The sequence below is a fragment of the Pediculus humanus genome, genomic scaffold (genome assembly GCF_000006295.1).
Source record: "Pediculus humanus corporis 1103172107475 genomic scaffold, whole genome shotgun sequence".
NCBI classification, from domain to species: Eukaryota; Metazoa; Arthropoda; class Insecta; order Psocodea; family Pediculidae; genus Pediculus; species Pediculus humanus.
The window spans coordinates 1,306,235-1,320,705 of record NW_002987093.1 but is presented as its reverse complement, the minus strand read 5'-3'; the positions used below and the strand labels follow the sequence as shown (position 1 = coordinate 1,320,705).

Here is a 14,471-nt window from a genome sequence, read left to right as displayed (position 1 = left end):
TTTTGCACGTCAGTCAGTATCCCTCGAACAGTATACCTGTACGTCGGCCGGGTTCTTGTTTAAAATAACGAGTATTTATGAGTATTACCGCCGCGTAACCGGTTCGCGCGCGATTTTATCATCATCATCATCATCATCTTATTTCTCTTACTGGAAACAAATCGAATCGAATCAAAGTGAAAAAAAAAAAATCATTATTATTATCGTTTTCGATTTTCGTCGCGGTGGCGGTGACGCGTCGCGGTGGTGGCCACGGTGACGACGGTGACGTGAACGTGTGATAATTTTTCTTTTTGAAAATGATAAAAAAATTTAAATTATTAATTTTATTATTAATTATTATTATAAATTGTATCGAACGTACGATATCGGATGTCGAACGTGTCGTCGACACCCACGACGACGACGACGACGACGACACCTTAGAAGATGTCTACCATCCGAAAAGATGTAAAAGAGATGCCGAAAGATATGAACCTGATCTCACGGGTACGAATTATTATCATTATCATTATCGTAACGATTTTAAAGCGTTTACAAAAAACGAAATTATTATTATTATTATTAATATTAATATTATTATTATTATTATTATTATTATTATTATTATTATTATTATTATTATTATATTAAAACTCGATTCGAACGGTTTTTTTCTAAAAAAAAAAAAAAAAAAAAAAAAATTCCTCGACGGTTGTCTATTGACACTACAATGCATAAAAAAAATTCAAAACCTGGAAAATGTTTTTTTTTATCCACGTGAAATCCTTGAAATTTTTTTTTTTTTTTTTTTTTTTTAAATAAACTAATGATGATAACGTTAATGTTATTAACTTTTAAAATAAATAAATAATTTTTTTAAATAATAATAATAATAATGATAATTTCGAAGAAACAACAATAATGATAATAATAATAATAACAACAACAAAAAAAAAAAAAAAACGAATTTAAAAAATTTTTGCGGTTAATTTTCCCGCCGTAATTTTTAATTACCCAAGTAATTTTTATTATTTCCTTATTGAGTCATTATTATTATTATTATCATTATCATCATTATTATTTACGTAATAAAATTTAATTGTTTTTTTTTTTTTTTTTTCTAGAAAATTAATTTGTTTATAAAAAAAAAAAAAAAAAAAAAAACGTTTTGTTAACGACGCGAGAGTAATAAAAAAAAAAAAATGCGTTTCCCTATTCATTATTATTATTATCATTATTATTATTATTGACGCGTTCGATTGTTTGTTTGTTTGTGGGTGTGTAATCCGTAACAAACACGCGGTACGTAAAAAAAAATTAAAATTAATAATTGTTAACACACGTTTGTTTGTTTGTTTCCCGTCCTCCCTTCCTACCCGTTCGTTTTCAGATCAAAAACATTGGAACGACGTGGCACAAGACACGCTGAGAAAAAATTTGATAAAAAAAATGAACACGAACGAAGCGAAAAATGTTATTTTATTCCTCGGCGATGGCATGTCGATACCGACGATAACGGCATCGAGAATCTACAAAGGACAACTCAATGGAAAAAGCGGAGAAGATGATTTTTTAAGTTTCGAAGAATTTCCATTTTTAGGTTTGGCAAAAGTAATTATCATTTATCGTGATTGTTTGTTTGTTTGTCGTCGGTTGTCGTTGTCGTCATCGAAAGTTAAATTACCGTGTTATGTTTTTTTTCTTTTTTTTTTTTTTTCCCCCAAAGACTTATTGCGTCGATAGTCAAGTCGCGGATTCGGCATGCACGTCTACGGCATATCTGGGAGGTGTAAAAGCCAACGAGGGAACCATCGGCGTGTCGGCAAAAGTCAAAAGAATGGATTGCGAATCCGCGAATAACGTCACGAATCACGTTTTATCAATCGCAACGTGGGCGCAAAAAGCAGGTAAACCTTTTCATTACCCCCACCACCACCACCATCACCACCCGCCGGAAGTAAACAAACCGGAAGTAAATTTTCTCTAATCGTTTCCCTAAGGGAAAAGCACGGGATTCGTAACGACGACGAGAGTGACTCACGCATCTCCCGCAGGACTCTACGCGCACACGGCCGAAAGAGAATGGGAAGATGATGTGGGAGTAGAAAAATCTGGAAAAAATGCAACCACGTGTCCGGACATTGCTCAACAATTGATATTCGACAAACCGGGAATCGATTTTAACGTAAAATAGAAAATCTTCCGTTTGTACATCGACCCCCCCCCCCCGGGGAAAACATGACGGTAAAAATTTTCTTTTTACTTCCAGGTTATAATGGGAGGGGGAAGAAGGAGTTTTTACCCGCAGGAAATCGTCGATGCGACGGGAATAAAAGGGAAAAGACGAGATGGTAAAAATTTAATAGAATCCTGGGAAAAAGATAAGATAAAAAGACAAGCGAGTTACGCATACATAACGACGAGAAATCATTTGCTCACGTTGAATCCGCTCCCCGAATACCTTTTGGGTAATGACACGCGTAAAAAAAATATGTTAATTTTTTTCTTACCTTTTTTGTAAATTATCCATTTGAATTTTCACATTTTCCGCAATAATTTTTCCAGGACTTTTTTCACCGAGTCACATGGATTTTCATTTGGATGCAAAATTATCGGAGCCACTCCTCGAAGAAATGACGTCGGCCGCCATTAAAATACTGCAAAAAAATAAAAATGGTTTTTTTTTATTCGTCGAAGGAGGGAAAATCGATTTGGCACATCACGATAATTTAGTAATCAATAATAATAATAATAATAATAATAATAATAATAATAATAATAATAATAATAATAATAATAATAATAATAATAATAATAAATAAAGAGAAAAAAAATTTATTCGTATGTACCTACCTACCTATCTTTCAGGCACAAAAATCACTGGACGAAACGGTTGAATTTTCAAAAGCTGTGTCGGCTGCTGTGAGATTAACCGATGAAGATGACACTCTCATATTGGTGACCGCCGATCACGCTCACGTCATGTCAATGAGCGGATATTCTAAAAAAGGAAATAATATATTCGGTGATTGATTGATTGATTGATTCATTCATTCATTCATCAAAACATTCCCAAGTTATGATAATAATAATGATATTAATAAATAATCGTTTCAGGTTTTGCTGGAGAAGGTATGGACGGATTACAATATCCGACGCTGAGCTATGCAAACGGTCCAGGCTACTGGAAAACGGATTTGAATGGGAAAAGATTAGACATAAAAAAATTTAATACGGGTAACCAATTTTTTTTTTTTTTTTATGTGGAATTACACCGAATAGCAGACGACATTTTTCCATTTTCATTTTCCGCAGATGGCATTTCGTTTAGATTTCCCGCTATGGTTCCCCTACCGAAAGAAACACACGGTGGAGATGATGTTGCAGTTTTTGCAAGAGGACCCTGGTCTCACTTATTTTCTGGAACATTCGAACAAAATTTCATACCACACGCACTCGGGTGAGTGAGAAAAGCGAAGAAATGATTTTTTCTAACTCAAAATCGTGACGTCATCCGGTATCTATTTTTTTTCTTTCTTTCTTTTCAGGTACGCAAGTTGTACCGGTAAAGGACTTACAGTATGTCATAAAAGAGCTTGGGAACAAAAAAGTTTACTATTAAAATAATAATAATAATAATAATGTCATTAAAACAATATATATATGCTTGTATACGTACTAAAAAAAAAAAAAAAATGGCGGAAGGAATTTCTTTTTTTTCCCTCTTTTTTCTGTCACATCCGAAAAAGTTAAATTAATAATAATGATAATAATAAAAACGGAAATGAATAATAATAATAAATTTGAAGAGGAAACTGATAAAGCTATTACGTAATATTATACGTCAAAAAAAAAAGAAAAACTTTTGAACGGTTTTTCAAAATGGCGGTCATTCGCGTGATAATGAGATAATAACATTCACATTCAATTAATCTCGAGTGTTTTTTTTTCTATTATCAACCACTCAATTCATCTTTAACTCATTATTCAAAAATTAATTATTACTCGAGATAATTAATCGTGAAAAATAATAATAATAACAAATGACGTCACAAACATAAAATCCATCGACAGAAAGAAATGGCGTCGAATAACGAATTCCTTTTTTTTTTTTTCAAAATTTAAAAAAAAATCGTTAAAAAAAAAAAATTTTCGCGCGTTTTTCTCTTCCCTCCCCCTTCTCCCTTCCCCCTCTCCTTTACCTCCCTTCCATCCCTTTTTAACAACCCATTCGAATGGGGGGAAAAAGAAAGAAAATTAAAAAATCGTATCAAGGCCAGGTTAAGTTAAACCACACACTCTCTCTCGATAATTAAAAATATCGAACGATCGATCGATCGATCTATCGAACTAATCGTTTTGAATTTTAATTTTTTATCAAATTTAAAATGCGATAGATTAATTAATAAATCAACTTTTTTAAAAAAAAAAAAATTCTGATAATAAAAAAAAAATTTAAAAAAAAAAAAATTGCGTACGAAATATATATATACATATATGTGCATATTTATTGATCGTTTAATCAGATATGAAACGATTAATTGATAAAACAATAATAATAATAATAATAATAATAATACTAATAATCAATTACACTTGATTTAATTTTTCTAAATATTATTTATTACAAATCGATCGATCGATCGAAACACGCGGCAGCCATTTTGTTTAACCGTTCGTTCGTTCGTTCGTTCGTTCGTTTGAATTCGTTCATTCGTTTTTGGGGGGAAAAAAAATGAGTTTTTTAATAATTATTTTTGGTTTTATCACCGTTTGTCAATCACTTCCGCCCAAGAATATCGATTCCGGCCATTATTTTATAAAACATTATGACGTAAGAAAAAATAAATTTGATGATTTTCGACCGGAACACGGTGAGTTAACAATTTCGATTTAAAAAAAAAAAAAAAAAGAAAAATGTCTGGAGAAAAATATGGAAAATGTGCATAGAGTGTGTGTGTGTGTTTCTTTCAGATGCTAAATATTGGTTTGAAAAAGCAGAAAACGATTTGATAGAAAGATTAAAAAATTTTAACAATGTCGGAAAGAGAAAAGCTAAAAACATAATACTTTTCATGGGTGATGGAATGTCGATACCGACGATAACCTCAGCGAGAATTCTTCAAGGAGAAAGAAATAATTTAACACTGACCGAAACGCAACCTTTGAGTTTTGAAAATTTCCACGTTAGCGGACTATCTAAAGTCAGTTCTGCCAACTCTCAACCAACCACCACCACCATCATCATCACCACTCACAACAACGATTAATTTTATTCATTTTAGACTTACTGTTTGGATCACGGCGTTGCTGATTCAGCATGCAGTGCAACAGCGTATTTGAATGGTGTCAAAGCCGACGTGGGTACTATCGGTGTCAACGGTAGAGTGAAATACAATGATGTCGAAGCTTCTGCAAATGTTAGCAATCACGTTAATTCGATAGCTTACTTTGCACAAAAAATGGGTAAGAAAATAACAAAAGAATAATGGTTGATCGATTGATTGATTGATTGTTTTACCTAAAGGGAAATCCACTGGATTCGTGACTACGGCAAGAGTGACTCACGCATCTCCCGCTGGAACATATGCTCACGTTGCCAATCGCGAATGGGAATCCGACAGAGCCATGGAAAATTATAAAATTAATTCCGTTCTTTACGATGACATCGCCGAACAACTTGTCCTACGGGAACCTGGAAAAAATTTCAACGTAAATTAACATTTTTTTGTTGTTTTTTCAAAAAACCAAATAAAAACATTTCTTTTTTTCCTTTAAAGGTCATTTTGGGAGGGGGAAGAAAAAATTTTCTACCCTTAAAACCGTCAAGATATAACAAATATTTCGAAAAGGGTAATCGTTTGGACAACAAGAATTTAATTCAAGAATGGATAAACGATAAAAAAAAAAGAAATATTAAAAATTATAATTACGTGTCGAGTAGAAAACAATTGGCAACACTGACGACGACTCCATCTTTTCTTTTAGGTTATTGTTACGCACAATTCTTTGGATTTTTCTTTCTCCTCTTCCTTCCAGAATTTCTTTAAATCTTGTGTCTTTTCCAGGTTTATTTGCTTCGAGTCACTTGAAATACAATTACGAAAATAATAATAAAGAAGAACCAAGTCTGGAAGAAATGACGGAAGCGGCCATCAAAGTTTTAAAGAAAACCGGAAGTGAAAATGGTTTTTTCCTTTTCGTCGAAGGTGGAAAAATTGACATAGCTCATCACGAAAGCAAGGTCCCGATACGTTTTTTTTTTTTTTTTGTCGCCATCATCATCATCGCTATCATTTGTTTTCAATTTCAGGCTCAAGTTGCACTCGATGAAACAATTGAATTATCAAAAGCTGTTGCGAAAGCTGTAGAAATGACAAACGAAGAAGATACTTTGATAGTCGTCACTTCCGATCACTCGCACACGTTGACCATAAGCGGTTATGATTTTGGAAAAGAAAAAGAAAGCCTTTTAGGTATGTTCGCCGCCATATTTGTTTTCCCTTTCATCTCATCCCATCACTTTTATTTCTCTCGTTGTTTTAGGTTTCGGTGGTACAGGTACCGATGGATATGTTTACACGACTTTGAGTTATGCAAACGGACCTGGTTATTCTGAAAGAAAAGATCTGAGTAAAGAAGATACAAGTTAGTAAAAATTCATTTGTCATTAACCGGAAATCAATTCATTATTATTATTAATATTTTATTACTTACAGGAAAAATTGATTATTTATTTCCTGGTACGGTTCCATTACAATCTGAAACTCATGGCGGTGATGATGTTGCCGTTTTTGCCACTGGTCCTTATTCACAATTATTTACCGGTACCTACGAACAATCTTACATACCACATGCAATGGCGTAAGTATTTTCTCTCTCTCTCTTTCTTTCTCTTTCTCTCTCATTAGAATAACTATAAAAAATTATTATTATTTTTACAGATACGCAGCAGATTTTTATTTGGCGATACTAAGTGAAAGTTAAAAATATGACGTCATAAATATTTTTTATTTAATCGAACGTGAAAATTTTCCCCCTCTCCTTCCCCTCCCCTCCACTCGCCCCCCATTTATTTATTTATTTATCAACGAATCCGTTTTCTTTTTTCTTTTGCTGTAAATTTTGTACAACAATTGTTATAAATATATGCATGATACGCACGTACGTGTGACATAATATTTTTTTGCAATTACGCATAACGTTGACGTAATTGAAAAACCCGTAAAAATAATAATAATAATAATAACAAATAAAAGTTCTCGATTCTTCAGCACATAAGAAACAAAAAAAAAAAATAATAATAATATAATAAATGATTGATTTGACCTAATTTTTTAAAAATTGATGTTAAAGATATAAATCGATAAAAATTATTAATTTCATTGATTGATTGATTGATTGATTGATTGATTTATTTTTTATCAATGATTTTCATCCTTTTAAAATTATGTCACACTTTAACATTATGCAATGTTTTTGGCGGTTTGTTTATTGTACGGTAAAGCTTTTTATATATCTTCACAATAATATCCTTCGCGAAAATTATTCACTTGATCAACAGTAAAGTCAATAAAAATTATAAATAATAATAATAATAATAATAAATAAATATAAAGATGATGATGATGTCGTTGATGACTGCTTTTTACATAAGAAGAAAAAAAATTTTTTTTATGAAGGAACTCCGATGGGTAATCTGGCTTTACGTTCCATTTTCTTTTTCTGTTGCTTTGCCAATCTTTCTTCCCTGTCGACTTTTTTCTTTTCTCTAATCATATCATTAGCATCCCAGTCTTGTTCCGTTTGATCTTCCCAAGTTTGATTTTCTTCCCAGATCCCTAATTCGGAAGACTGGAAAAAAAAAAAAAATTATTAATAACACATTGATTATATCGAATGAAAGAGTTTGTTTTTTCTCGATTACTTTGAATGCAGGATCAGGTGCTAATGAAAAATTATATGAATTAATACTTTCTTCATTTTCGGATGGTAAGTACATTTTTGCTTGCCTTACAATTTTCGGAGTCATATCCTATAAAAAAAAAAAAAAACATCATCATTATTAATATTCGTATAAAATTTTATCGAGTTAATATTTTAAGTTAAAATTTACTTGAAAATAATCTATTTTAGTCTCTGGAATGTCTTCATTTTGTGCTAAATTAATTCTTTGCTGTCTGTACAATTCGATTTGCTGTTGTACAGGATCAATTGGTTTAACCGTTGTAATCATTGTGGGACTTTTATCAATCGAATTTGAATCCCATGAATTCCACGTTTGCAAATCCGAATCCTGAAAATCAATAACGTTCAGTAAATACAGGAACAAAAATTATTATTATTATTTCTAAAACCAATCACTATACCTTTTCAACATTGGGTACGATACCGATATTAGTCAAAGTAACGGAATCACCTGATAATCTACGTCTTCGACGAAAACAACAAACGGCTTTTTTAAATATACGAATAACAAATTGAAATAACGCTAATATTGAATTTTTTATAAAATTTACCATGTTGATTATTAAAAACTCACACCACTCATGATATAAACAATTAAAATAAAATGACGGTTATTAAACTTTTTTTTTTTTCCCCTTCTTGTATATACTCTAATTAATTCAAACAATTATTTTAACGCAATTTTTTATGTAAAAAAAAAATCTACGGCAAAAAAAAATTTAATAATTTTTTAAGGCACATTTTATTTTATTTATCTCGCAGCCAAATTACGAAACGTCAACATTTAGACATTTTAAATAAGTTTATGGTTATTTATTTTTATAAATAATTCCTTGGGTCGTTAATAATTATAAATAAATTAAAACAATAATTAATAAAATTAATAAAATTAATGTTATAAACTAATTGAAAACGACATTACATAGATTGAGCAAATCAAATACACACATATAAATATGTCGTCTGCTTCTTTTTTTTTTTTTTACTCTATGATTTTAAATAAAAAATATTAATTATTATTTAATAGTAAAAATGTCTTATTTGGGACTTGATAAATTTCAAAATTTTATGAAAATAATCAAAGCTCACGGAGGTTTTCTTCAATCTTTTATAAAATTAAATAGGTATGTATGTATGTATTTCGTACCTGTAAAAATTTTAATAATTATTCTAATACTTGATAATTTTTCTTACATTATCATCAATATTTTTTTTTATTTCTTTCTAATCAGTCATTGAATAAAATTATTTCAATTTATTAAAAATTATAAATTTTAAATAAATATTGATAATTTAATAATGTAAGAAATTTGTGATCAAGTATAAATTGCTCAGTTTACAAATCATATCGAGTGATTTTGTTATCACACAATAAAAATAATTTTTTTTACAAAATTATTTGGTACAATCGATTTAAAACTATTTTTAAGTATTTGTAAAAAAAATAATTATATGGTTAAATATTTAATTTTTCAGAATCGATGACTTAAAACTTGGAAAACTTGTCGGTTCTGATAGATTCGGAAATAAATATTATGAAAATGATTCTTATTTTTATGGTAAATCACTGATGATTGTGACACATGAATGATTTCCTTTCATGATTATCCTTTTTGTTTAAAATTGAAAAATTGTTCATTTTTATAGGCAGGAATAGATGGGTAATTTATTCAGATCGATTTGGTTATGATTATGATGCCAGTCATGTCGATCCTCAATGGTATGGATGGCTTCATTACAAAACAGATATTCTTCCCTATGAGGTGTGTAATGATGCGATAACTTTTTTCTTTTATAAAATTTACACACATAATGTCTTCCTTTCTTTTTTTTAAAGGTTGAAATTTCATCCAGGTTCCTGACCTGATCCTAAATATTCCTGCCCATTCCTCCTCTTCGAACTTCATAAGTATAATTTATAATCATTTTCATTTTTACTTAAATGAATTATTAATCTGATAAATTTTGTTATTTTTTTTTAGGATCCTTCACGTCCAAAACACAAATGGCTTGCTAAGGAATCTTATAACATGACTGGTACTGATAAACAGTATGTTCCATATTCAACTACAAAACCTAAGATTCAATCGTGGGTTCCTCCCAAATCGAAAAAATAATTGTATGTCGATAGGTCATTTTAACAATTAGTTTACGATAAATTGATTTGTAATTAATGAAATTATTTCAATTTATGTATAAATAAATAATTAATTATCAAAATAAAACAAACTCATTTACTTTCAATTTTGTTTTGTTATCACCTCAAGTATTTACTTTTTCTTCCTTCGATATGATTTAGAGACAAACAAATAAACTTTTCATAATTAATTAAACTCTTTCTTTTTAAAATATTATTTATAACGATACAACATTGTTTAACTAATTATGTCAATAAAATACTAAGTAAAAAGTTATAAAAATTATTTTGTTTACCTAAAATCTAGAAGTTTACTAATTGTTGTCCAACGATTCTTTTCTGCTAGAAAATCGAATAATCCTGAAAAACATTAAAGAAATATGAATGAATGATCATAGTCTTGTAAAAGAACAGAAAGAGTACTAATGTAAAAAACATAATTAAATACTTACAAAGCAATTGAAAAAACAGTCATTTGAGTTGCAACTGTGACCCAGAATATGGCACTTGGGTATGTGTGTATTGTTGCATTGTATACCTGAGAATAAATGACTCCGCTAAATAAAGGTACGGTGGTATCAGCAACCGAGAGAACGGCAAAAACTTTACCTGTGAAAAATGAGAAAATTTTCTTTTTTTTTTAAAACATGTTTAAGAAAGGAAAGAAGAATTTAAATGAAGGTGAAATTAAAAAAAACTTACCTCTATCTTCGGTGCCGACGATTTTCGACGCCATGGATCTTAAAACTGGCGCGACGACGGGGCCCAACGAAGCAAATGTGGCGCCAAAATAAAATAGCCAAGGTTTTTCAGCCAATGCGAAAACTATTCTGGCAAGAGAATGACCAGTGGTACCAATCACCACCATCGTCGTATCCGTAAATTTAAAATATTTTCCCATCAGTGGTATGCACATGAGCGTACCTGAAATTTATAATAATATAATAATACTAATATCCTAATCAATCTAATAATATCCAAATTAAATCACTCACCTAATACGTAAATGCTCGATTGAAAAATTCTAAAATCGCTAAAAGCGTTTACTTTCCAATTAAATTTGAGATTTGTGTATAGGTACGTCATTTGCCGCTCGTCTGCAAAAGAAAATTCATTTTAAACTTTAAGACACACGCACAAAAAAAAATCTTTTTAAATTTAACAAAAAAAAAAAACCTCTTTGAAAAGTATATAATCCCATTGAGAAAATCAAAGCGATTAAATATATTCTTCCATGATTTGCTCTCGGTTTAATTATCGCTTTCACACTATCAATCAAATGATCTTTATTGAAAAAATCTAAAAGGCAGTTTGTGGATCTTTTATTCTCCCCATTTACATCATCATCATCATCATCTCTTTTCTTATTTAAAAACCACAGCTTATATGGAACTTGGTTGGGATTGGTCGACCATTCCAATCTAAAAAAGCTGTAGGTTATGGCAATGAGTAAAAGTGATGAGTTAAGAGAAAACATAATCGTATATGAATGATCAAAATATGAAAATAAATATTTTCCTAAAAACAAAAAAAAAAAAAATGGAGTTTAGAATTAGGGTAAATGTTTTAAATAAAATCTTACTTTTAAAGGGTGAAATAAAACAAACCGAGAGCAACTCCGATAGGCATGGAGGCCAAGTACGTTACATCTAAAACAGTTATTCTTTTTGTTCGATTTTCCACAGTTGTTATATCCGATATGTAGGCAAAAGCAGCAGCAAAAATTGATAAATCAGCTCCTGTCAGTCCGGATGGAAAAGATGCAGTCCAAATAACTTCATTAAGAGTCCAGGTATCTGCAAAACAAAATGTAATTTCTCGTTATAAATATAAAAAATTTTTGTAAGGAGTTTTTAAAAATAATAATAATAATAATTTAATTTATTAAAAACTTCATAACCTTGCAAACTGTTGATCACAATCCAAATTGAATACCACACCTTTCCGACTAAACCCAATAAAAATAAAAGTTTTCTTCCTCTTCGATCGCTCCAAGCTCCGACAAAAAGTGCCAAAAATATTGGTAAAACATGAGATGCAATATCATTGTACTGATGAAAAGTCGATACGACTACCTATAAACAAAAGTATAAAAAATTTTAGTTTATGTCGCATAAATAATAATAATAAACTGAAAGATAATGAAAAAGAAAAAAAAAAAAAAAAAAGAATTTCACACCTAATTATATTAAACAGTTTGAAAATTCTTTTAAATAATCCAAATCTTTCTTACTTGAACTTCTTTGTTTTTATCCTTGTATTCTGTTAGATTTTGACAAATTTCTTCTGTGAAATTTAAATGAACTTTACAAGCTTTATGTATAAAAAAAGCTTGTTCCACCTGTTCGAAAAAAAAAAAAAAAGAATAAAAATTAATAAAAATATTAAATTCAAAATTTACATTTATATATATAATTTTACCTTCATGTTTTACTTTTCCATAATGTATGCATGTTTTCTTTTTTCAAACATAAATTTTTGTCAATAAATATCAATAATGAGACATTTTCATTTGATTTCAAAAAAAAATTTTTTATGTACTCACCACCGAAGTTAGCATAAATGCCAACATGTAGAGAAACATTGCAGGTTCTACAGTTATGAGTTTCATGTAATTCATCCATGATTTATTCGAATTTTCCTCCTAAAAAAGAAAAATATATTATGATAATATATATTATCCTCTTTTAAAACGAAACAAATTAAATTTATTCGAAATCATTTTTTTTTTACCAAAAAATTTAAAGTTTTTTTAAACATTTTAAATATAAGAGTGTGATTCTATCATGTAAAGAGAATAATAATAATAATTTCATAATGACAAATAATAAATAATCCTTGATAATGATTCAAGATAAGAAAAGAGACAGAAAGAGAGAGACAGAGATAGACAATTGTTACAATACAATACAACATTTAATCTTAAATTTTTGTTAAAAAAAAAAAAAAAAAAAAAAGAACCATAAAATGAAAGGGATAAAAATTACAACTGTTATAATTATTATTATTATTTTAAAAAATGTCTTACCATTTTAACATAGGAAAAAACAAAATCAAAAAATAAGGAAATTAATAAGTAGTGTATGTTACAAAAACTAAATAACAATATTAATTAGTTAAAATGATGTCATTAATTCTTACTATATTAATTAAACAAATTTTTTTTTTTTTATTAAATTATTGTCAATAAAAATTTTCGTAATGCCTTGACACCGGCTGAACTTTTTTTTTTTTTTATCATTATTCTCAGCGTGTGAATAAACACATTAGAAAAAAAAAAAATTTACCCGGAAAAACGATATTAATAATAATAAAATCTTTAATAATTTTTACCTGATTTTTTATATTTGATTCTTCGTTAACTCTATAAACAATTTTATTGAGTAACGGATTACGATCCATCTTTAAAAAATTTTTTTTCATCATTTACGCGGGGGCCCTTTTTTTTTTTTTTTTTTTTTTTTTTTTTTTTTTTGTATAAACGAATAATAATAAAATAATTTTTAAAAATTACAAAAGAACATAAAATAAAATCGATCTACAAATCATTATTATCATTTTAATTTTTAATTAATAATAATAATAATTATGTCTTAATGAATAAATCAACATCATCATCATCATTACAATTATTAAGAAGAAACAAAAACGTCGTTATTTTTACATAATTGATAACAAAAAAAAAATTATTTATTAATTAATTATTATTATTATTAAAAATAATAAAATCTTATTAAATAAAAAACATAATAATCCGCAGTCAAAAATTAATAATAATAATTAATAAATAATTTTCTTTTTTTGAAAAAAAATTAATTTCGAATTTTTTTTTTTTTTAAGTTGGCAACGCGGTTCAAACGAGAAACACCGTAAATTCTAAATCCAATCTTTAGAATGGATTAGAGAGAGACGGGTAAATTTGTCGTATTCACGTATCAAACAAGGATAGATATATTTTTTTTATGGCGTCACGTTGTGTGTTTTTTAACAAATGCTCACCACACCATTGTGAAGGTGAATGTAGTATTTAATTGGCGTCTTAGATTAGTATTTATTAAAAAAAAAAAAATGACATTAAAATCCTTTTCGAATGTGATTTAAAAGTTGAAATTTAAAAAAAAAAAAAATTGGAATAATTGCGAGGGGAAAAAAGATTGCCTCGCGAATATATATATATATATACACGAAAATATAAGGTAAGAATGTAAAATGAAAATTTTTCTTATCCGTTGGCCGTTCTATCGCTTTGTTCTATGTAGGCCTCACCCATTTTTCCATATTTTTTCTTTTGTTATTTTCGAACCCGCAGTATTTTACTAATGTACAACAAGATCTTTGCTTTTTTTTTTTTTATAACAAAATGAAAGTAAATGATGATCATGTT

General features: G+C 28.9%; 5 protein-coding genes across 5 annotated transcripts; 3 read left to right on the top strand and 2 right to left on the bottom strand.

The window, feature by feature from the left end:
- Window positions 1–1,431: 1,431 nt before the first annotated feature.
- On the top strand, window positions 1,432–3,609 carry Phum_PHUM129520 (membrane-bound alkaline phosphatase precursor, putative; the record flags this gene model as incomplete). Its single annotated transcript, XM_002424412.1, has 9 exons — window positions 1,432–1,593; window positions 1,709–1,889; window positions 1,983–2,167; window positions 2,252–2,450; window positions 2,548–2,714; window positions 2,851–3,007; window positions 3,100–3,219; window positions 3,298–3,442; window positions 3,531–3,609. 9 exons carry the CDS (start codon window positions 1,432–1,434, stop codon window positions 3,607–3,609), a joined length of 1,395 nt encoding a protein of 464 aa, XP_002424457.1.
- Window positions 3,610–4,717: 1,108 nt separating this feature from the next.
- On the top strand, window positions 4,718–6,850 carry Phum_PHUM129510 (membrane-bound alkaline phosphatase precursor, putative; the record flags this gene model as incomplete). The annotated part of the gene is made up of 9 exons (XM_002424411.1): window positions 4,718–4,856; window positions 4,957–5,186; window positions 5,268–5,448; window positions 5,510–5,694; window positions 5,763–5,970; window positions 6,051–6,226; window positions 6,296–6,458; window positions 6,529–6,630; window positions 6,702–6,850. The coding sequence occupies 9 exons, from the start codon at window positions 4,718–4,720 to the stop codon at window positions 6,848–6,850; spliced, it is 1,533 nt and encodes a 510-aa protein (XP_002424456.1).
- An 806-nt stretch (window positions 6,851–7,656) lies between these two features.
- Window positions 7,657–8,504, bottom strand: Phum_PHUM129500 (uncharacterized protein; the record flags this gene model as incomplete). Its single annotated transcript, XM_002424410.1, has 4 exons — window positions 7,657–7,836; window positions 7,910–8,017; window positions 8,099–8,278; window positions 8,352–8,504. The coding sequence occupies 4 exons, from the start codon at window positions 8,502–8,504 to the stop codon at window positions 7,657–7,659; spliced, it is 621 nt and encodes a 206-aa protein (XP_002424455.1).
- A 475-nt stretch (window positions 8,505–8,979) lies between these two features.
- On the top strand, window positions 8,980–10,145 carry Phum_PHUM129490 (NADH-ubiquinone oxidoreductase subunit B17.2, putative). The gene is made up of 4 exons (XM_002424409.1): window positions 8,980–9,074; window positions 9,427–9,509; window positions 9,598–9,713; window positions 9,933–10,145. Exons 1-4 carry the CDS (start codon window positions 8,983–8,985, stop codon window positions 10,065–10,067), a joined length of 426 nt encoding a protein of 141 aa, XP_002424454.1. The 5' UTR covers window positions 8,980–8,982; the 3' UTR covers window positions 10,068–10,145.
- Window positions 10,146–10,401: 256 nt separating this feature from the next.
- Phum_PHUM129480 (adenylate cyclase, putative) lies at window positions 10,402–12,698 on the bottom strand (the record flags this gene model as incomplete). The annotated part of the gene is made up of 9 exons (XM_002424408.1): window positions 10,402–10,447; window positions 10,540–10,696; window positions 10,790–11,011; window positions 11,083–11,184; window positions 11,264–11,605; window positions 11,695–11,883; window positions 11,988–12,162; window positions 12,321–12,428; window positions 12,633–12,698. 9 exons carry the CDS (start codon window positions 12,696–12,698, stop codon window positions 10,402–10,404), a joined length of 1,407 nt encoding a protein of 468 aa, XP_002424453.1.
- Window positions 12,699–14,471: the final 1,773 nt, after the last annotated feature.

What these genes read in the sequence shown, in the direction of transcription:
- Phum_PHUM129490 (XM_002424409.1), top strand. Translation starts at nt 8,983, where the DNA reads ATGTCTTATTTGGGACTTGATAAATTTCAAAATTTTATGAAAATAATC. An exon ending in AAATGATTCTTATTTTTATG is followed by an intron (nt 9,510 to 9,597) that starts GTAAATCACTGA and finishes TCATTTTTATAG; the next exon opens with GCAGGAATAGATGGGTAATT. An exon ending in CAGATATTCTTCCCTATGAG is followed by an intron (nt 9,714 to 9,932) that starts GTGTGTAATGAT and finishes ATTTTTTTTTAG; the next exon opens with GATCCTTCACGTCCAAAACA.